The following is a 22,145-nucleotide window of genomic DNA, read 5'->3' as shown; positions in this document are numbered from 1 at the left end:
CTGTTTGTTATTGTTGGAATACTTTTTTATCTATGTTACTTCACCATGTGTCAGTCACCTTACATCTTAACCTGTTGTAGTTCCCCAGCAGATCCCATCTAATCCTGTTAGTTGGGCAGAGGCAGTAAAGGCTGATCAAGCTGGAGTCTCTGTTTGTGAACTCTGCAGTAAAAACACGAACACCGTCATATTTAACAGCTTCTGTCATCCCATAAGTTACCGATGTCATTTCCTGTCAATAAAATTTTATTTAAAACTAAACTTATTTTGTCTGAAAAAACATCAGATCGATTTTGAAAGAAGTTAAGATATTCGTATGCATTCAGTATGAAAAATGACAACACCAGGCCTTATTTAAATGTAATTCCGCCTTCATGTCACAGTGACTTTTATTATTCACCAACCAGAGTCTGATAATGCAGTGACACTTAGAATGGCTAAGATGGACAGACTATGGTCACTAAAGCAGGAAAAACCTGATTGGTGGATGTGAGGGCTCATCTGTTGAAGAAAGGGGAGTGCCCAAGAGGAATTACTCATTCTGAGAATTTTCAAAGCCTTCGTTGGTTGTTTGGGTGGAAGATGAGGAGCCAGAGGGTTTCTTTTAGCTGAAGGAGGAGAAGTGCCTCTCTGTAGTCCACATAGACCTCCAAAACATGTTCAACTGGTTGAAAAGGGTTGTAGGGGCTCCAGAACCTCCCCCTGCCCAAGCAGCTGCTCCACCTCCTACACCCCCTCCACCAGATCAGGTAAGAACTCCATCACCTTCTAATTTACAGACCAACTTTTATTTAATTCAAGGAAATGTCTAGAAACATTCTCTCATATTTAAAGCTAAATGTGTAAAATGTTATTATTTTAAATTCAGTTATTACATGGATTTAAAATGTTTGATTCTGTTCTTACACATGCTGAAAAATAAACAAATTCATATTTGGACTCCCGATTTTTCACAAAGTCTGTCTTTGGCGACATCAGTGCAGGTGACTGGAATCTCTGAAAGCCTCTGAAGCAACTTGGCACTGAAGTGAGGAAGAGGAGTTTAGTAAATTTCTTCAACAAGGAGATGTATTTTTAGTGTCGGCCAAAGCCACATGTCCAGTTTTATGTCTGTTTCTGTTATTCTAGTCAAAGATTCTCATTCTTAATAGCCTGGCCAGCCATGCTCATTGGCATGGTAATGCTCCCATTCACATTCCACACCCTGAGAATTTTAACCTAACCAATCACCGCTGAGCATCGTACGTTACACACCGCGACGCTCAGTTACTCATAATCAACGAAGATGGCGTCTGAAGCGAAGTTTGCTGCTGGTCCTGTCATGTTCTGTGTCCTGCGTCCTCCTCATGTGTCTCCTATTCAGCGTCCCTGTGCTCCTGTCTTGTTCTGTGTCCCTCTGGTCCCCAGCCCCTCCTGTTCTCTCTCCAGGTTCTCCTCTTGTGTCTTCTTTATTATCCCCAGCTCTCTCTAGGCTTCCCTCAGGTGTCCTCCTAATCACTCCCTGTTAGGCCCTATTTGATTTTATATTAGTTCTCCTCATCTCTCTAGTTACTAGTTGTTTATAACCCTAACCCTAACCCTCAGTCTCTAAGTTTAGTTATCCGTGTTTTATAGGTTTAGGTTTATCTGCCCTCCTGCTTGTTTCTTTCCCCCCATTTAGATTATTGTACGCATCTGCCTTCCCTCCAGCTCTCACTACTCACACCTGTCACCTGTTCCCCTGATCACCCCACCTCTGTGTTTAAAACCCTGTTTTGTCCTTCAGTGTTTGTCTGTGCTGTTCTGTTCCCTCCCGTGTTTTGCCTGAGTCCGTGCTCATGGTTTGAGCTCCTGTTTTGTGTTTGACTGCTGGATTAAGCTGTCGCCTTAAAAATTACTTCTTTACATCCGCTCCTGTCATGAGTGATCTGGTGTTCTGTGTTTTTGGGTCCTAACCTCCTGCTCAGCGTGACAGCTCCTTCCTCTGTTCTGAATAGCTTGGACATGTCTTTAAAACCACAAGAAGAAGCGCTAAAAACCTTTCGTCTAAAGTAAGATGTTTGCACTGCCGCCTGACGCCATCTTCGACTACAGCTAAAATACTAGACTACAGTCGTCATCTCCACCTTTTTTTCTGATTTTTTCTTCATTTCAAATTCAATTCAAATATACTTTATTATATTTTAAGCTGGCTAGTCCAGCTCTCTGCCTCCGAGTATCCAGACTTGTCCTCTGTGTAGAACAGACATTCTTAAGGGCATTTCTTAGCATTTGGACTCCAGATTGAGCATAATAAACTTTGGTCACTAGAAATTAAGGTTCTTGTCACATCTAAAATATTTTTTATAACTTAAGTAAAGTTATAAAAAGAGTCGTGTGACCAACTCTAAATACTTTTGTAACATATTTACTTTTTTTAAGGAGGCAAAGCCATCTGAAAATCAGGATAAAAAAGACGACCCAAAATCCAAACGTGAAAATGTTGAGAAGAAAGATGAGGAGACGAAAGAAGAACAAAAGAAAGAGATTAGGACAGATGATGACACCAAGAAAGAGGAACCTGAATCAGGTAAGAAGGTCAGCAGCCTCGCCTCTGTCAGTGCGCCCCAGGGCAGCTGAGGCTACATCGTAGCTCATCCCCACCAGTGTGTGAATGTGTGTTTGAATGGGTGAATGACTGATTGTGTTGTAAAGCGCCTTGGGGGGTTTCAGGACTCTAGAAGACGCTATATCAAATACAAGCCATTTACCATTTACATTTGTCTGATTTCATATAAAACTCATTAGTTTGACTTGAGGTAAACAATACGGTAATTAGGACTTTAATAAAAGTAGAATTCAGATCCTGATTTTAACACAGTTGTCTATGGGGATATATTGATCAATAGTTCTTCCTTAGATTTTATGACCTAGACAAACCCAAACTGGTTTCCATCCTCGCTCTTCAGGTTGAACACTCCACCATGACTCTCTAAACACGAACCCCTTCAGATAATAACATGAAGATACAAAATTTGGTTATTTTATTATAACTTGTCGAGATCTGGTCTCAAGCAAAAGGAAGTCTGTCATGTTGAATTAAAGACACCATTTATTCATTTGACCAATATGTGACTTCTGGGATTAAATGTCAATTGAGAGTCTTGGGTTTTCTCCCAGATGTTGGAGGAATTTTTCAAACTGAGTTTGTGGTTTGTGAAAATGTAACTGTAACATACCAGTTATAAGTTAAATAATCATATGTGATGAATGAACAAGATGTTTTAATCAAATGTTTGAATAATCTGTGCTTAATCAATGAATTTAAAATGAATATTGTTCTTACAATGATCCATTTATATCACAAATCACTATGTGTTTGATTTAATAAGTAATCATTGTTTACACTCATACACATCACATAAGAGTTTGAACATTCTCATTCACAGTGTTAAACACATCTTTGTATCTGAAGGAAGGCGTGGCTTTCTGAGGAATGTTGGTAAATACTTCATCACATACGATTATTTAACTTATAACTATAAAATCATGGAGTTTTCACTTGTTCAGAGTGAAGAATGTTGACGTCTGGCTTTCACAGAGAGTGCAGGAACCTTGGGAGAGAATTTTTGAATGTTTTGTCTTCATGGAATATCAACACACGCTGAGCAGAACCTTCTGGATTTAGAAGGCCAAATAGAAAGTGGATTTATTTCCGTAGATGAAAGGTGAATATGTTGTTCAATATATAGGTGAAAATAGACCCTATTGGTACGTTACATAACTAAAGGTCATTTTAGTGCTTTGTTTACCGTAGTTGCTCGTAATACAGTCCAGGTGTAAACACACACCAGAATATAAATTTCTTACTGTTTCAACGTGACTATAAAGTTTTCACAATAAATGCATTGTGTTTGAAATATTGTGTTTTCGTGCGAAACAATGTGGCCTAGTGCACAAGGCTAAAGACCGGATGTGACAGATCATTTGCTGCTGTGGTCCCCAGATTCTGGAACTCTCTCCCCCCTGAGCCTGAGTTCAGTGGTCTCAGTGGTCTCCTTCAAAAAGCAGCTTGTAGCTGGATACATACCTGCACCCTCCAGTTAGGGGCTCTGCCACCTTTGTTTCCATTTAAAGATGTACAATGGAACTTGATGGTTTGGTTAATGGCTACCAGCTCTCACATCTCAGTGTCAGTATTTTGTTTGTTATTAGAAACAAACTTGAGACTGTTATCTCCTGCACCACCAGCTCCAGCACCACCAGCTCCAGCACCACCAGCTCCAGCACCATCAGCTCCAGCACAACCAACTGCTCCTGCATCTGATGACCCAACCAATCCAGAGGGGGGTGAAGGGTAAATGTTCACTTTAGTCTTTCAACAACCATTTTTTTCCCAGTTTAAATTTGTTTAAACTCAATCCATTTGTCATTTGTGGCAGCCAAAGAACATATAGCTGTGGATATTTCTTACCAAACACAACAGATATCTGAAAGCATTTATGCAACCAATCAATGTGATCAAATAACAAAATAGCTTCTTTGAAGGGATTGTCGTTTGTGCATGGGCAAAAATTTTGCAAGGAGAAACATTTCACAGCATAGTCCATTTTAGGTGGCAATGCAATAAAACCCATTTTATTCTCTAAAATGAAAAACTGGTGTTAACAGATTGTAATGGTAAAGACTTTAAGTTGCCCTTTAGAAGGTTGATTTAAAGTGTTTATAACTCAGGAAAGGAAAACAAATCCTGTCACAAGCTGTTTGATGCTTGGACACCTAAAGCAGGAGCTTCTTCTTCCCCAGCACCAAATCAAGCTCATTCCCAGTACGGGTTTATGTTGACACAATCTTAAAAGAGATCACAATCCCCATTAATGAAATGCTTAAGTGTGCTCTCGCATTCTTAGTTTTTTTTCCTCTGGTAAAGAAGTTTGGGCTGGCATTGTTCTGCACTTAGCATTACTTAGTATTACCGCCACCAACACTTGTATATAGCCAATGTTGAAGTGGGTTGGGACAAGCAACTTTTGCAGCTTTTGTCAGAACAAACCGTTTTTCCAACACTATTACAAAATTACAGATTTTTATAGGAAAGCAGGCCGAAGATGGCACAGAATATTTTGGTAAATTAGACCTCCCAAGCTGCCGATATTCAACAACAAGGTAAATGCAATTTTGAAATCCAAGCAGTCATGGGGAACCACAGAGTCTTGTTTATTTATGCAGATATTGTAGTTCTGTTGACATCTTTAAGCTCTGACCATTAGCATGTGTACTGAATGTTGATATGATGTCCCCAAAGAGACACACCACCCTACAGTGTATATAGCTACGAAAAACCAAGCTAATTCCTATGCTACTTAAGTTTCAGACGTGCCAGCAGCTATTTGCCAACCAGCTCAGTGATCAGCACCTGCTCGAGCTTGGTCTATTTAAGGAACTCCTAGTGCTTCTTTGTCACCATGAGTCACATTAGCTTCACAACAGCATCATGCTGAAAACAGTAAGAGCTGACTGGACACACACACACACACACACACGCACACGCGCGGGCACACACACACACACACACACACACACACACAACTCCATATCAATCTAAAGGGTTTTCCTGCTCTGGAATATCAATAAAGTTAAAAAAAACAATCTAATATTCTTTAAATGTTTGTCAAGATGAAAGTACTAATTGAGCATGTACTTGTAAATATTATCCTTAGCATAATGGGTAAAATTCCAGCATACATTGGTTTTCACTTTTAAACATGTTATAAAAACTGAATAATGAAAATGATCCCTTGGTGACCTGAAACATGAGTCCTAATTCAGGAAAGGAGATTAATAGCTTAAACATATCTGTGACAGCATGATCAGTGGGTTCACATGCAACTTACAGCTAATTTAACAGGGACATATGATTTTCTTTCTAGTTAAAACGGGTCTATTTCCATGCAAAATATGCTCATGAAGTTTTTGGCACAAAATTTGTCTCACATGAAGTGATCTCAACAGCTCTATTCTTGACTTTTCAGTACCTTCCTGAATGAGCTGTTTCAGGGCAACAAAACAAGCTGATGCTGGCCATGCCCACTGATAGGCTGAGCATTTATCACACTTGAAAATTAAAAGTTAACTCATTCACTGCCAGCCGTTTCCTGATCACTAACGGCCTTCGCGGCCAGCGTTTCTCACCGTTTTTACTGTTTTTTAAGAGTCACAGAACGTTGCACGCTAGCATATTGATGCCAAAACAACCAAAACAAAGAGGAGACTCATCTCTTACATCAGGAAGAAGCCGCGTGTTTCGAGCGTTATCCGTTCTTTCATAATCCGTTGTCGAATTGTGATCGGCAGACGCTTTTCCGGTTCGCGTCTCACTTTTTTTACAGGAACGGCCCAAAACGATCTCCAAACACATGAATGTGTTGCTTCCTGATCATGTGATCTGTGACATATGCGGATGAAGATCGGCTTCAGGGCTGAGATGTTTGTTCTCTCAGCGCGGGGGCTCGTTCCGATGCTCAAACAGTAAAAAAAAAAAAAATGCAAATGACGACTTAAGTCATCATTGGCAGTGAATGAGTTAAGGGTCACATTCCTGCTTTCTCTACCAGCAGCATTATAGATCTGCTGACACATCCGAATGATTTAAATCCAGAAGTCATTTAGGTGGTTTGTTTATTCACCCAGCTATGCATTTATTGGACATGGACACATTTTATTGGTATCATTTGGTCAATGAAAGAAAAACCCACAATGGTCACATAAATAACTTGAATCCCACAAACGTAATGAATAAAAACTCTATGAAATGTAACCAATGAAAGTCAGACATTGCTTTTCAATTATGCGTCAACAGAATTGTTTTAGAAAAGGCACTCATCGAACAGGCTTGGACAAAAATAATGGTACCCCTAACTTAATATTTTGTTGCACAACCAGCTCAGTGGCCTAGTGGTATGAACATCCACTTTAGGAAAAATCCCACTTTTTACCCTTGTTTTTATGTGTTTTATTTTGAAACAGTTTTTCTTTTTTCTTCCTCCTTCTTCAATCCTTTGAAGGCTACAATGAGAAAGGTGATGAACCTAGTCGTATAGTTTTGCAGTTCTAGCTGCTTAACTGTTTTGTCCCATTCTGGCTGAACCAGAACTCCAAAACACAACACAGAGAGAAATGAGGTTGAGAAGAGAGTTTCCTCATGTCCATTAAACTAATTTTCCTCATTGTGAGGCCACAATAAGTGGCCGTTTGAAATTTCTTGTTTTAGTCATAATTTCCTAAAACCAAGCATTGACAGAAAATAGAGGGGCGGTTTAATTTGCATTTGTCGTGTGAAGAGGCAGTAGAGACCTATATGGCTGCACAAAAAGTTTTAAAAGTCAGATTTGCATAATATGTCCCCTTTAATTACTGTTTGCTTGCATAGGTGGATATTACATAAATTATTGGCATTTAAATGACTCATATGATATCTTGAAAAGAGAAAATGTAAACATTTAGCAGTTTTGATAACATGAGTTGTTAGCCAGAAGAGAGGCTTTCTTACAAGTATTACAACTAAAATAACTAAACTGAAATTTAACCCACTTCAGAGACAAAAGTTATAAGCACATCTAAAGGCTATTCAGGCCAAACACATCTCAAAGGCAATCATAAAACTAACTCAATTCATCCTTAACAAGGGGTTTAAATTGAAGAACAACCCTAAACAAAAACCAAGCTCCCTCTGGAGCATAAGAAGTACTAAACCAAAACTACTAAAAGCACTAAATCACTAAATCAGAGTGCTGGTCTAAAACAAATGAAGCAGGGCTTCTGTAGAAGCCTGAGCTAATGGAAACACAAAACTCACTTGAGTTATCACCAATCAAACGCTCATTCTAGACAGTAGACAAAGTCAAGTTACTGAAAGGAGCGTTCAGGTCAGAGCTGTCCATGGTTCTGAACCAGAGATACAGAGAGTGTTCAGGGTGGAGCTGTCCATGGTGCTCAACCAGAGATACAGAGAGTGTTCAGGGTGGAGCTGTCCATGGTGCTCAACCAGAGATACAGTGTGTTCGAGAGAGAGAGAGAGAGAGAGAGAGAGAGAGAGAGAGAGAGAGAGAGAGAGAGAGAGAGAGAGAGAGAGAGAGAGAGAGAGAGAGAGAGAGAGAGAGAGAGAGAGAGAGAGAGAGAGAGAGAGAGAGAGAGAGAGAGAGAGAGAGAGAGAGAGAGAGAGAGAGAGAGAGAGAGAGAGAGAGAGAGAGAGAGAGAGAGAGAGAGAGAGAGAGAGAGAGAGATCAGGGTGGAGCTGCCCATGGTGCTGAACATGGGTCTGAAACACCATATCAGCAGTTATGGCTATAACAATAACAACATGTCTTTTGTTCCTCCTCTTTTGTATTTTGGGTCCTTTCCATTTTGATTTTGTATTTCATGTTTCTTTTTCTAGTAACAAATCTCCTCCTGTGCCACCTGTTGTCTACTCTCGCTACGCAGATGATGTCCTCAGAAACGTCATCAAGAGGTTAAGAGAGCGAAATGAGGGACTCAAACAAAAAGTCATAGACATGTATGCCACTTCACCAGAAATCACCCCACCAGTTAGTAAGTTTAGACACAATCATGCAAGTGAAAACACAAACATGGCACCAAATCTGTTGTCTGTTTTGTCATGTCAGCACCGATATTGAAGAAAGAGGACTACATCCAGATGAAGGAGGAGGAGAGATTAGCTAAAGAAGAGGAAGATAAAAGGAAGGCAGAAGAAGCAGCTAAAAAGGCAGAGGAGAAGAAGAAGAAGGATGAGGAGAAACAGCTAGAGGCTGAGAAGAAAGCAGAAGAGGAGAGGCTGGCAGAGGAGGCCAGGAAAAAGGCAAAGATCCTCCCAGATATCAGCTGCTCCTTCTTTGACATCCTCCTTCACCCAATCGAAGAGAAAATGGATGCTGTTCTGGGAAGCACCATTGATCCTTTTACAGGTAGATCAAGTTAAAGCTAAGCAGGTCTGACTTTGAATCAAAACATTTCATAAATGCAGCAACTAAACCTCTTTTTTTTTTCTCACCAGATCGTCGCTATATAGCCTGGCTAACTGTCGTAGCTGTGGCGTACAACTACAACGTCTGGCTTTGTCCTGCCCGGCTGGCCTTCCCTTACCACAGCACAACCACTAACCCATTCTGGATTTCTTTTGACATTCTTTCTGATGCTGTGAATGTTGTTGACATTGTGATCTGGCAACCTCGACTGCAGTTTGTTAAAAGTGGAGACATCATTGTAAGTCACACAGTACTGTTTCTCTGAAGAATTGCACTCAGGGGTTTAATGACCCCGTATTGTTGCATGCCAACTAGACAAAACATAGGAATGTTGAATTTGTCCTGCAGTGCCTCTTGATTGGTTGTTTATTATATACCTTTTCCCTCTTGTTTGAAATTACTGCTGTTACCAAACATGTTCAAAGCTCAAGTGACATGAGGAATCAAACATAAACATACATATTTATAAATGTATCAGGTCAAGGTTCTGCTCCCAACCATCAATGAGTCTTCTAGTTTTTGTCTAGGTGGTGCATGACCTTAAAGAGCAAGTCACCCTTTACAAGAAGCGTACTTCGCTCCCACTTCATGTTTGAAAAATGCAACAAATGCTGTTGCCTAGCAGACCGAGAGGGTGGAGCCGCTAACAAATACACACACTCACGACATTGTGACATCATAATGTACCAGTTTACATCATAGCATACCTCTTAGCCAATAGCAGTGGCAGATTTAAATTCAAATGCAGTGAAGGGTTTTTACCTGACAACGGCACAACACTGACAGTTTCAGGCAGAAATTTTAAATTTTAACTAAAATGCACTAAAGTGCAAAATTATTGACTACACGTGTCTGCAGCACAATTAGACACGCATTTATATAGTTTATCAGAAAAAATAGTTGATTTGGGGGTGACTTGCTCTTTAAGGTTTCAGGGCTATCCAAGGTTCAATCAGAACATATGCTTTGAATGCTTAAATTTGCAGACGTGCAACACATATTTCATTGTTTTCCCTAGGCATGAAAGGATAGATGTGTTCCTTTCCTTTTGACTTCAACAGTAGCGAAGTTTAACTTCATTTTAAGGTTTATAGTGCAGCTTCAAAAATTGAAGTTACATCGAACAGAGATGTGAGAGAAATTAAACTGACATATTTTCAGCAGGCATGTTCTGAAGCACATATTAACACATTCAGTCCTCTGCTCACCTTAAAACAATCAATGTAAATTGCACATTGATAGGATCCTGGAAGAGAGGCAAATATAGAGAAATGTTACAGAAAACCAGAATTTCATGATAGCAGAATGTAAGTTTCTGGTGTCAGTCAGTTATTATTCAACAGTCACATTTAATTCCTCTTTTCCTTGCAGAAAGACAGAGCAAGGACGAAAGTGCATTATCGGAAATCAAACCGATTTAAGGTGAGAATTTTATAAACCACTCTGAATTGAAAAGCAACTAAATAATTGACTTAAATACAAGACCTCAGCTCTAAGTAATAATTAATTTCTTTTACCACCAGTATTTGGATTTTCAATGTAGTGTTAATTATTTTAAGGGTGTTTTTAATACAGAAGCTGTAAAAACGTGTCTCCCATCTTGCAGACTTCTATTTTTGTTTTTGTTTGTTTTGTTTTTGCCACACCTAACAGTTCCAGGTCATCCAACAAAGACAGAGAAAGCCTAAATAAATACAAAATACAGTTTTGAATGATGATTTAATTTAAGGGACAAAAGTTGTTCAAACCCACCTAACTCTAAACTCTAAAAATAAAGGGCCTCCATTATAAAACAGAAAAGTGTGCTGCAGCTCAGCAGAAGAAGTTTTCTCATGCAAATGTATTGTCAGACCGATAAAACACAGCATATGCACAGCGGCATGCAATTCTCTCTTTATAAATCACTCTTCTTAGATATGTACTCAGGTGTTTTTGGATAATTTCCCACCTCCTACACAGCCTTTTTACCATAAATGTAAGGTAATATTTACAAATACATATTTTTACCAAACAAAATATTTAGAAAACAGAAACCACAGAACTGCAGCAGTTGCTGTGCAGCAGGATTTACTGACTTTAGTTTGTAATTTCTCTTTTCTAGACCGATATCATCAGCATCCTCCCCTTTGATCTTCTCTCTCTCTACTTTGGATTTTCCTCCATATACAGATTCAACCGTTTCATCAGGGTGGGTCTCCGTCAGGCTGTTTTTACTAAAATAAAGACGAAGTTAACTTCAAGATTTAAAATTCCATATCTTCACTTTTTCTGTGTTTCAATTTTAGTTTGAATCTTTCTTTGAGTTCAGTGACAGGCTTGAGAGCATCATGGCTAAAGCTTACATCTGGAGGTAAATGCTCTTCAGCACATTTTATTTTTATGAAAAAGGTGGGACAGCGCTGGGTTTGGTTGGACAGAACTCAAGTCAGATGAGCTTTTAGATTGTGCTGAGTATTTCAATATAGGATGATGACAATCTGTTTGAAATTATTTATCTAATCTAATCTCTTTTTCATATTTTTGTCCTTATACAGAGTGGCCCGTACCACAGGCTACCTGCTCTACATGCTCCACCTCAACGCGTGTGCCTACTATGTTGCATCGGTGTTTCAGGGTCTCGCTACAACTACCTGGGTGTACGATGGGAAAGGAACTGCGTATGTTAGGTTTTTTACATGTCTGATTTTAAAGCAAGGTGTGATAGTGGTTCATTTATGGCTGCTCTGTGATGGAACAAAATAGAAAAAAGTCACAACAAAAAGAAAGTCACATACTAACATTTCGTTGGACTGTCTTTAGCTTTGATTACGGCACACATTCTCTTTGGCATTGGTTCAGTAAGCTTCTTTAATGTCACATGATTTATTTCCATCCAGTGGTAAATTAATGTCTCACCAAGATCTTGCATTGACGCACCTCATTCTTGGGGCAGCAGTAGCTCAAGTGGTTGAGCAGGTTGTTCAGTAATCGAAAGGTTGTTGTTTCGAATCCCAGCTCTAGACAGAGAATTCTACTAACCCACCTTGCTTGCTAGTGGTGGTCGGAGGGACTTTTGGCGCCCGTGCTCGACAGCCTTGGCTCTGTCACTGTGTCCCAGGGCAGCTGTGGCTATAATGTAGCTCATCATCATCAGTGTGTGAATGAGACACTTTGGTGTAAAGCACTTTGGAGTCCTCTGACTCTGAAAGGCGCTATACAAATGCGGGTTATTTATCATTATTTATCATTTGGAGCAAATCCTGTTGCTGAACCTTGACCTGACCAACTGCAGCAACCCCAGATCATAGCACTGCCCCCATAGGCTTGTGTAGTAGGCACTAGGCATGATGGGTGCATCACTTCATCTGTCTCTCTTCTTACCCTGATGCACCCATCACTCTGGACTCATCAGACCAGTTTTTAATAATGTGTTGGACAGTTCTTAACTCAGTTTTAGTTGTTTCTACAATCTCCTTCGATGTTTTGTCTGCTTGATGCATGCCAAAGATTTGACCCTTCTCAATGCGTAATGGCCAACCTCCTGTAGGGCTTGGACCATGGCTTCTGAGGTCTGGAGATGCTTCATTTACGTAACAATTTTCATAACCCTTTATCAAAGCATGGCTTGGTGCTAATCCTAACCCCAACCCAAACCTTAAATACCTATAGTTCACATTTCAAGAAAAATTCAGGAGACAGAGTTGAACCTAAATAGTCTAAATTATAAAATAAAAATAGCTTTTATCTTACTACAATAAATATTCAGCCATAAAATATTTAGTCTTAACTTTATGAAGTTGATTCTCCAGCAACAGACGAAATGTTTCTATTATTGTTCTGTTCCTGTTCCTCCACAGGTATCTGCGTTGCTATTACTTTGCAGTTCGAAGTCTCATCAACATCGGTGGTCTTCCAGAACCTGTAACTCTCTTTGAGATTGTCTTTCAGATGGCAAACTTTTTCATTGGTGTCTTTGTGTTCTCCAGTCTGATTGGACAGGTGGAAACTGATAAACTAATATAATATAATCAGGATTTTGTTTCAGGCTGCAGTCTTTTACTGGTTCTGTCTCTTTTTGTCAGATGAGAGATGTCATAGGAGCAGCGACAGCAGCTCAGACGCACTTTCGGGCATCAATGGACGGCTGTGTTGCCTACATGAACACTTACACCATCCCAAAGCTGGTCCAGAACAGGGTCCGTACCTGGTACAACTACACCTGGGATTCTCAAGGAATGCTAGGTGAGAGTTTCATTCCTTAGGTAGTACAACATTTACTCACAGATGAGGTATTGAATTTTATTTGTTCTACCTAACAAACTGAGAGATCCTGTCCTTTAATCCACTTCTTGTCCTCTACAGATGAGTCTGAGCTGCTGGACAAGATGCCTCTAGTTATGAGGATTGCCATTGCTGTGGACATAAACCTGGCCACCTTCCAGAAGATTGCTCTGTTTCAGGTGAGTTAGCCAAGGCTGGCTTGCCTCTTTCAGAAATTTTTGAGCATGAATTTACCTCCATGGGACTGACAACCATTTCTTTCAGGGCTGTGACCAGCAGATGTTGGTGGACATGTTATTGAGACTCAAGTCTATCATCTACCTACCTGGGGACTTTGTTGTAAAGAAGGTGAGCTGTCCTGATCATCATGGCATTACCTGACCCAGGTTCTGTGATGTAAGTGGAGCTCCATGCTGCTGCCCTGTTATGGGATTAAATTTGTGCCAATAAGATCAAGAAAAAGTCTTTGTAGATCAAACAAATTTTAAGACATTGAGAGAAAAAACATTCGTTTCACAAGAAAAACTTACGATCTGAATCAGATTCTTAAAATGATCAAGAAAAACACTTTGATGGTCAAACAAAAATTAAGAAATTGACAGAACGAAAATAATGACTAAAGGGAAAAAAATGTTTCAAAAGTAAAACTTGCTATCTGAATCAACTTCTTAAAATGAGTAACAAAGTATGTTTCCTTTTTCTGTTTGCCTCTATGTGTTTTTGTTATCAGTTTCCTTAGTTTCGTTCTCCCTGCTCACAGCTTTGCTCTCAATACCAGATTTGCACTCACACTTTCTGGCTTTCCTGAGGCTAGCACAATGGCTTGCTTAGTGAGCTAACGTCTGGTTAAACCAACTTTAAAAGTGGCTTAACTTACAGATTAACTAAGAAAAGATTAAATATATTATCAATACTCACTTTAGATCCTTAGTAGGCACCACAGACAGCAGAAATAACGTTTTGGGGCTCAAAGTTCATGTTGTTGACCGAGGTGGGAAAAAAAAATCTTGGAGGCTACATCACTTCCGGGTCACTGAACTGTCACTCAAGAGAAACCACAGTCCTATGAGAGAGGACTTCTCAGAAGTCCCACCCACCTGAAAGGGTTGTGTCAGAATTGCAACCAAAAACTCAGGGATTGCAAAGGAGAAAGCCAGAAAGTGTGAGTGCAAATCTGGTATTGAGAGCAAAGCTGTGAGCAGCGAGAACGAAACTAAGGAAACTGATAACAAAAACACATAGAGGCAAACAGAAAAAGGAAACATACTTTGTTACTCATTTTAAGAAGTTGATTCAGATAGCAAGTTTTACTTTTGAAACTTTTTTTCCCTTTAGTCAATATTTTTGTTCTGTCAATTTCTTAATTTTTGTTTGACCATCAAAGTGTTTTTCTTGATCATTTTAAGAATCTGATTCAGATCGTAAGTTTTTCTTTTGAAACAAATGTTTTTTTCTCTCAATGTCTTAAAATTTGTTTGATCTTCAAAGTGTTTTTCTTGATCTTATTGGCACAAATCTAATCCCATACCCTGTGCTTTCCTCTGCAGGGCGACATCGGAAAAGAGATGTACATCATCAAAAGTGGGGCGGTGCAAGTGGTGGGAGGACCTGACAACAGCATTGTTTTCGTTACACTGAAGGCTGGCTGTGTGTTTGGAGAAATCAGGTTAAGTTGGTTCAAACAGCAGGATGTTTTTAAAATGTCCATCAATTTTCATAGCACGAGAGACCACACAGACAAGGTGATAAAACGTTACAGTTATGCCAGTTTTGCATAGTACACAGCATCTCAGCCAGAACAGAACAGCACAGTACAAACTGATTTAAGCTAAGCTAAAGCAGTAAGTTTTCAGCTGTGACTTAAAATTGTTCAAAGATGGAGTCCACCTAATATGAAGCAGGAGAGCATTCCATAGTTTGGACACAGCATGAGAGAACACTCGCTCCCAAAGTAATTTGTGGGACATCTTCAGAACACGCAGATGCCTAATGTCAGCAGACTGGAGGGAATGAGTTGGGGCATATGGTAAAAGCAACTTGCTTACATAAAGAGGTGTAAAGTCTTTCAATTTGTTTTAGCCTATAGCATTATTAGCTTGAAGCTAACCCAGTAGCGCACTGGAACCCAATGTAAGTCATCCAGAATAGGGGTAATATGGCTTCATCCATCAGTGTCAGTGAGAAACCTAGCAGCTGCTTTTTGTACTTTCTGTATCCTGCTGATGCAGGAAGCGTTCATCCCAATTAGAATGGAGTTGACGTATTCAATTTGAGAGGTAAAAAAAATGGATGGATAATGAAAAGCGTGGTTTCTTGGTAAAGGCATTTAACTATATTAAATGGTGAAGTTGGAAAAAACAACACTTCAGAGTGGAGTTGATTTGTGGTGTCATGGACAGATCAGAATTTATTTTGAACCCTAGGCCGGTAATCCACATTTTTATACAAGCAGGCCGAAGTGAAGGAACGCTGGGAGAGTTAGATAAGTTTTTAGGGTTAAAAATACTGACGTCAGTCTTGCTGTCATTGAGTTTCAGAAAGTTTTAAACAAACCTTTTTGAGAAGCAAAGAAGCAATCAGAGAAAACGACAAAGCTGGCAGACATCGGCATAGATGTGACAACTCAGTGTGTGCTTGGCCAGGATCTTCCCTAGAGGAGGCAAGTCGATTGCGAAATGTAAGGGGCAGAGGATTGAGCCTTGGGCAACCCCCCTTCAGGGGAGAAAAGCAGCAGCTGAGGAGTGTTTGTCAATACTGACGTAAAAACGGGATAGGTTGATTGGTACGATCTGAACCAGTAGAGAGTGATCCCTTTAACACCCACCCCTGATCCTAGTCTGTTCAAAAGTATTGAGTGGTTGACCTAATTTCTTAAACTGTTACCAAAAAAAAATTGTTTTATTAGTATATAAAACACAGTGCAGATTTATTTCAGAAGGATTCTAGGATTTGAATCAGAAACTATAAATCCAGGACTGTCTGCTCCTCCTCCACAGTTTACTCCAGTCAGCTAAAGATGGAGGAAACAGGCGTACGGCAAATGTGAAGGCTTACGGATTTGCAAACCTCTTTGTCCTGGAGAAGAAGGACTTATTTGATATTCTGGTTCACTACCCAGAGTCTCAGAAGGTTCTGGCCAAGAAGGGCAGGTCAGTTAAGTTCTTGTTAAACAAGGTTTTATGTGTCATCTGCTGAGGATGGTGTGTGTTTGTCTTTCAAAAGACAGCTGATGAAATCCAAAGCTGCAACAGGAGCTCAAGCCAAAGAGGAAAAGCAGAAAGGTTTAGCTTTGTTTGGACAAAAACCTCCAACTCCAAAGCTTCTCAGAGCCTTTGGGAACCTTCGTAAAGCAGGTCTCCTTGAAAAACTCAAGGTGAAGTTTCCAGGTTGTATTTTATTATAATAATAATCGCACAGCTGTGGGTCAGACTTTCTTCATGTCATGTTTTCTTCTGTTCACAGAAAGGTCCAGAGGAGGACAGATGACAGGATGGTTCATGTTCTTGAACTATGTTGACTATCAAAATGTCGTCATTTTAAATCTGAACATTACCGAAATGATTCTATATGTTTCTAAAGACACACACACACACACATACACACACTGGCAGTTGTAGCGTTGGAGAAGGCAATGGAATGCAAAGGTTGAGACACACTCCACAGACTGTGTCATCAGTGTGCCACAAGTTAACTGTCTGCTCTCCAAACCAGAAAACACACTGCTCGTGACCTTGCTATCTGGAGACGCCATCATAACAATCTCTCCCCTGCTTCATTGCCTGCAGAAGCACAGGGTTCCTCACAAGAAGTGACTCTTTATAACTTTAATAAAGAATCTTATTTGGTCTTGTAAATGATTTCCTTACTTTACAAGTTATTTAAAATCATGTCCTGTTTTATCTACAATGAATGTTTTATCTAAAGTGATTTAACAATGTCTTGACTGCTTTACAGTAATGAATGAATAAACATAAATGTTTATTCTTGAAATGCCTTTCATTTCTTAAATACACCAAACAAGTCCACTTGAGGATTTAATATGGATTTATTATCAGTTATGTCACAAATTAATATCAGTGTTGACAAAGTGATCTTTTGGTTGTCATGAGTTTATAAACTCTGACCTAAAACTCATTTAACAACAGAATCATCTCTAGTCTCTACTTTGTAATGATTTATTTTACCAACTGTTTTCTGATGAATGATAAATATTTATTTTATTCCATCTGGTCAGATTTTAACATTTAGATCAGTCTGAACTGTTTTCTGTGTTTTTACTGGGGAGACTTTAACAACCCCTACCCACTGGACAACAAGATGGACCTGATACGTCTTTATCCTGACTGAAACATGGCTGATCAAAATCCATTGTCTTAACCCGCTTTGTCCACGTAGGGGCGGGGGGGGGGGGGGGGGGGGGGGCTGGTGCATATCTCTAGCGGTCAATGGGCAATCAGGCGGGGTACACCCTGGACAGAGAGCCAGTCCATCGCAGGGCAGCTGACCAACGTCTGAACTCCAAATACCAGCTGCAGGAGCGCCACCTTTTTCAAGCTGACCAAATGTATCTGACATAAGATATTTAAGCATTCTGCTTTAAATCTGAATTTGAACTGATAATTTTTTTTTTTGAGAAAAATAAAGTTTTCTTTCTTTTTTTCCCATATAACCTGAAAATCTTTACAATTTTCTCATTAAAAAGCAGTAAGAGATTCTTTAATGAGTGTTAAGCATATCTTCGGCTGTCTTTGGGCTAGCACGCAGGGTACACCCTAGACAGGTTGCCAGTCCATCGTAGGGCAACACAAAGAAACACAGGCCAAACAAACATGCACACACACTCACACCTAAGGACAATTTATAGGCATCAATCAACCTGACAGTCATGTTTTTGGATGGTGGAAGGAAGCCAGAGTACCCAGAAAGAACCCACACATTCACAGGGGGAACATGCAAACTGCGGAAAGACCCCAGGCCGGGACGAGAACCCAGGACCTCCTTGCTGCAAGGTAACAGTGCTGTCCACTGTGCAGCCCTGCTATATGATGAATTTAACTCAAATTGCTGATCCAAACAACTAATGATTTATAAAAGAATATCATGAAAATTATCATCACTGCCACAATTTTTTCATACCACTGTAAAAATCACAAATTTTTTGCATACAAGAACTACACCACACAGAGAGAGCATGACTCTGAAGTTAAAGCATGAACTCAGCATTATTAATATTACTTCTACTCCTAATTACAGAGGAGATTGTTGTTGCACAACAGAAAACAGTTTATATTCTAGGAGTCACTAGTTTAAACAATAAGAACTCTGAAAAAGACGTCAGGGTTTTGAGTAACCCTTCTGTTTTCTGCATGTGTTTCCACACTTGATTCAACAGTTTACGCATAAAAAGTAACAGTAAGATGTTCCCCATTACAGCACAATTTTGACACAAGATTAATTCCTGTGCATTTCTTTAGTTGTTGAACAAATCCAACATGTTACTGAAGCTCAAACATGATGAAAGTTTAAAAAATGAAAAGTGAGTTTAGTCCTCAGAAGATCAGTGATCAGGGAACTACGTTCTAGAAAGAGCAGCAGTGGAGGACTTGGCTACTTGTGATGGAGCGTCATCCTGCACAAAGATGACAGCCTTATTCAACTCTGCAGACATCTTGCTGAAGCTTGAAGAAAGAATATTGTAGAAACTGGTAGCAGCTTTTCGTCCAACTAGCTGCTCCTTAATGACAGTAACCCTCCTCCATCCTGCTGGGATCTGACTGGAACTGGTTCCTGTGTCCATCTGGGATCCAACATGACTGTACACCAAAATTTTATCATCTATCTATCTATATTCGTATATGATGCACAACAGAAGCTCAATTTTAAAATGATTGATAAAATGAGGTTAAAAATAGAAACAGGAGATGTTAGAACACACAATTAGAAAATATGCTAAACTACAAACTTATTCCTGATCCAATCCGAGCATCTCTACACACAAACGGCTGTTGCTTCAACCACTGATGATTAGGAGGACAGTTTGATGAGTGAGGATGCTCAGGTATGTCTGGGACTCTTGTCAGGATTATATGTTTATAACTGTAGACATGGACACAAAAACATTCAGGGTTTAGTTCAGTCCTGCTGACAGCAGCCTGGACCCACTCCAACCATCTACTGACCTCACAGTCTCCAGTTTGTAGTCTGGACTCTTCACAAGATCCAGCAACTGCTGCACATCTGGATCCTGCAGGTAGTAGTGTAGAGGAGATGTTCTTACATTTAATTAGAAACCATAGAATGTGAAATATCACCTCAATGGATCTTTGAATAAATTTAAGCACAAGATCGGAACTTTTTAGTGAAGGGATTAGATAACACTTCGTATCAACTCCAAGAAGGAGAGAGAGTCAGAAAATAGAAATAGAAGTTAGAAGATTTATTTCTAAACAAATTAAACAAGACTAACTTTAAACACTACGTGTATGATGTAACTAAGGTGGAGTATGACTGAGGATGGTGTGTGTGTGAAATATGTTCAGAATCAGCAAATCCAGAGAGACTATTAGTTCTGAGTGGGAGTGAGATGGTGTTTCGCTCTAAACTTTGATTTGGAGATTATAACACACATTGAGACGCCATCTGCCAGTCTACGTACCCCAATGGAAGTCCCCGTTTAGATCCGGAATGTTGGGGGTCCAGCTTGGACCCTCTTGGAACCGACACATGTAGATGTGCAGCGGTTGCCGACCCTTCCAGTCTTGAGTCACTCCCAGGTCACGATAGTTTATTGGCATCAGCAAGACCCTGAAGGGGTCGTGATGGTTCAACTTTTATTCTGAAGGAACCGTTGCAGCAGGTGGAACATGCAACAGATTTAATCCAGCTTGTCGTTAGGTTCTTTCGGCTTTAAGAGGAAAGTTACGGATTGGCCACTCCTATAACTTCTCTAGAACGCTTGGAACTCAAGTTAAGATGACGTGGGGCATAGTTTTATAATTTGGATGTTTTGATTTACTGTTGAATCAGACTTTGACAGGGAAAAAAAGGGAGATTATACAAACACCAACAAAACCACGTCTTGCGTCAGATCTGGAAGGTTCTGATTGGATCAGAAAAAGGAAATGTGTCATCTGACTTTAGCATTACGTGTGATCAGTCTAGTGTCTAGTTTAAAGATATATTACTTATTAAAATACTATCATAGGATTATAATATCAAGTACCGTAAATCCTCTAATACAGGCCCGGGCCTGTATTTGACTCAAGCTCATCAAGCTCCAGGCCTTTATTGGAAGGAGGACCAGAATTAGAGGCAGGCCTCAATTTCTATTTGAGCAAAATGAACTAATGGTTCGCTGGAGTTTTTGACGATTAAAATTGTGCTCACATTTTCAAAGTTAAACACATTTCTTTTAACAACGGTAGTTTCTGCTTCAGATGTCTGGAGCGTGTCAACGATCAGAGCTTTGCATGCGCAAGCTGGTTAAGGTTAGGATGGGGGTGAGGTGAAGGTTAAATTGCAAGAGGGTAAACGTCACAATTTGGTTAAATGTCCGTTTTACGGCGGGTGTCAGTACGAACGCTCTGGCACAGCGCCTTGCCTCCCGACACGCAGGAGCTTGTCACCTGCTGACAGCAGGCTGCTGTCTTTTCCGTGGACTGCATCTTGCCGGTCATTATCACGTGACAGCGACTAGTCGATGACAGGCATAAAAAGTCACTATAGAGCGGTGAAGTCTACTAGTGACTAGTTCATACAACCCCTGCTACTGCTCCCCAGTGTTCTGCAGCATAATCAGCACGTTCTCTTTGAACTTGATATCAAATTTTCGCCTCCTCTTCGTCTCCGCACGGTTAAAGTTACCCTCGCGGTCTATCACTGGCAAATCAAAAGTGAGACAGATGACACAACCGCCCCCCATACTTGCTTGTTACCACATTCCACCCGGCCACAATAAAAAACCGGCCATTATTCACCTCCGCCGACTCCGACACCGGCCAAAATATGATACCCGGCAGTTAATTAAATACAGGCTAATATTAGAGGATTTATGGTAATTAATATTCTCATTTCACAGATTGATTGAACATTGAAATTCACATGGTTATTTGGACTAACAAGGTTATTTGATTATCATTTAAAGAGAAAGAGTTCTTCGTCTTCTTTCTTGTGCTGTCCAAGGAAGCAACAGTTTAGATAAGAGCACAGAGCATGAGTGGCCTTGGTCCATATCTTGTAGATTAGGCTTGTGTCAGAAACGTATGGTTTTGCTTGGGCAGAGCAAATAGAGCAGGGCCTTTAGGTCAGAAATGGGCAATTAATCACGCTACAGTAGTTATAACTCAGGTCCAGATGTGTCAGATGGGAGGGGTTGGACTTCAGAGCTGAGTCCAGAGAAGAACAGCTGATCTTGGACAAACTGCAGTTCTCCAATCCGAATAATGTGAGCTGAAGCCAACAGGATGCAGGAGACAAATGGTTCAAGTTTCACATAAAAACAAACAAGTCAGGAGGAAATCTGATGTATTTTATGTTAAGTTATTTTAAAACATCAATTAGATCTCTTAAAAAGAACAGTTAAAAAACAACTAATCTTTATCTATATAATGCAGTTTTATAGATGTTTCGAATCAGACATTAAAAACACAGGGCAAATTTAAAACAATCAATAAAAACAAATTTAAAAAATACATAAAACCATACAATGCTAAGTTAACACATGGTAAAACCATAGACTGTACATATACTGGACAATTCGATTCCATAGGCTTCAATTTCACGTTATCTGTCCATAATGGGAGGTGTCCACCACCGCCATTTTGACCGTGTCACAGGTTCCGTCCAGCCCAGACAATTCCATAAAAGGGAAGAGAGGAGGCGCTGAGGGTGTGGCTGTAAGGCTGG

General features: G+C 39.9%; 1 protein-coding gene across 2 annotated transcripts; it reads left to right on the top strand.

Moving 5' to 3' along the window:
* The first annotated feature begins 160 nt into the window (after positions 1-160).
* cngb3.1 (cyclic nucleotide gated channel subunit beta 3, tandem duplicate 1) lies at positions 161-17,158 on the top strand. 2 transcript variants are annotated; one of them, XM_070553338.1, is made up of 18 exons: positions 161-749; positions 2,401-2,548; positions 4,210-4,315; positions 8,393-8,547; positions 8,622-8,921; positions 9,011-9,219; positions 10,353-10,403; positions 11,083-11,169; positions 11,267-11,331; positions 11,516-11,638; positions 12,818-12,959; positions 13,043-13,202; positions 13,323-13,420; positions 13,506-13,589; positions 14,789-14,907; positions 16,238-16,390; positions 16,464-16,614; positions 16,704-17,158. In XM_070553338.1, the coding sequence occupies exons 1-18, from the start codon at positions 657-659 to the stop codon at positions 16,725-16,727; spliced, it is 2,268 nt and encodes a 755-aa protein (XP_070409439.1). In that variant the 5' UTR covers positions 161-656; the 3' UTR covers positions 16,728-17,158. The 2 variants fall into 2 exon arrangements, with proteins under 2 accessions (XP_070409439.1, XP_070409440.1); XM_070553339.1 differs by lacking the exons at positions 16,238-16,390; positions 16,464-16,614; positions 16,704-17,158 and having other exon boundaries at positions 13,506-13,637; positions 14,789-14,901.
* The last annotated feature ends 4,987 nt before the right edge of the window (positions 17,159-22,145 follow it).

Source organism: Nothobranchius furzeri, chromosome 7, assembly GCF_043380555.1.
Source record: "Nothobranchius furzeri strain GRZ-AD chromosome 7, NfurGRZ-RIMD1, whole genome shotgun sequence".
NCBI classification, from domain to species: Eukaryota; Metazoa; Chordata; class Actinopteri; order Cyprinodontiformes; family Nothobranchiidae; genus Nothobranchius; species Nothobranchius furzeri.
The sequence above is the reverse complement of the archived record's forward strand: the minus strand, read 5'-3'. Positions and strand labels throughout refer to the sequence as shown.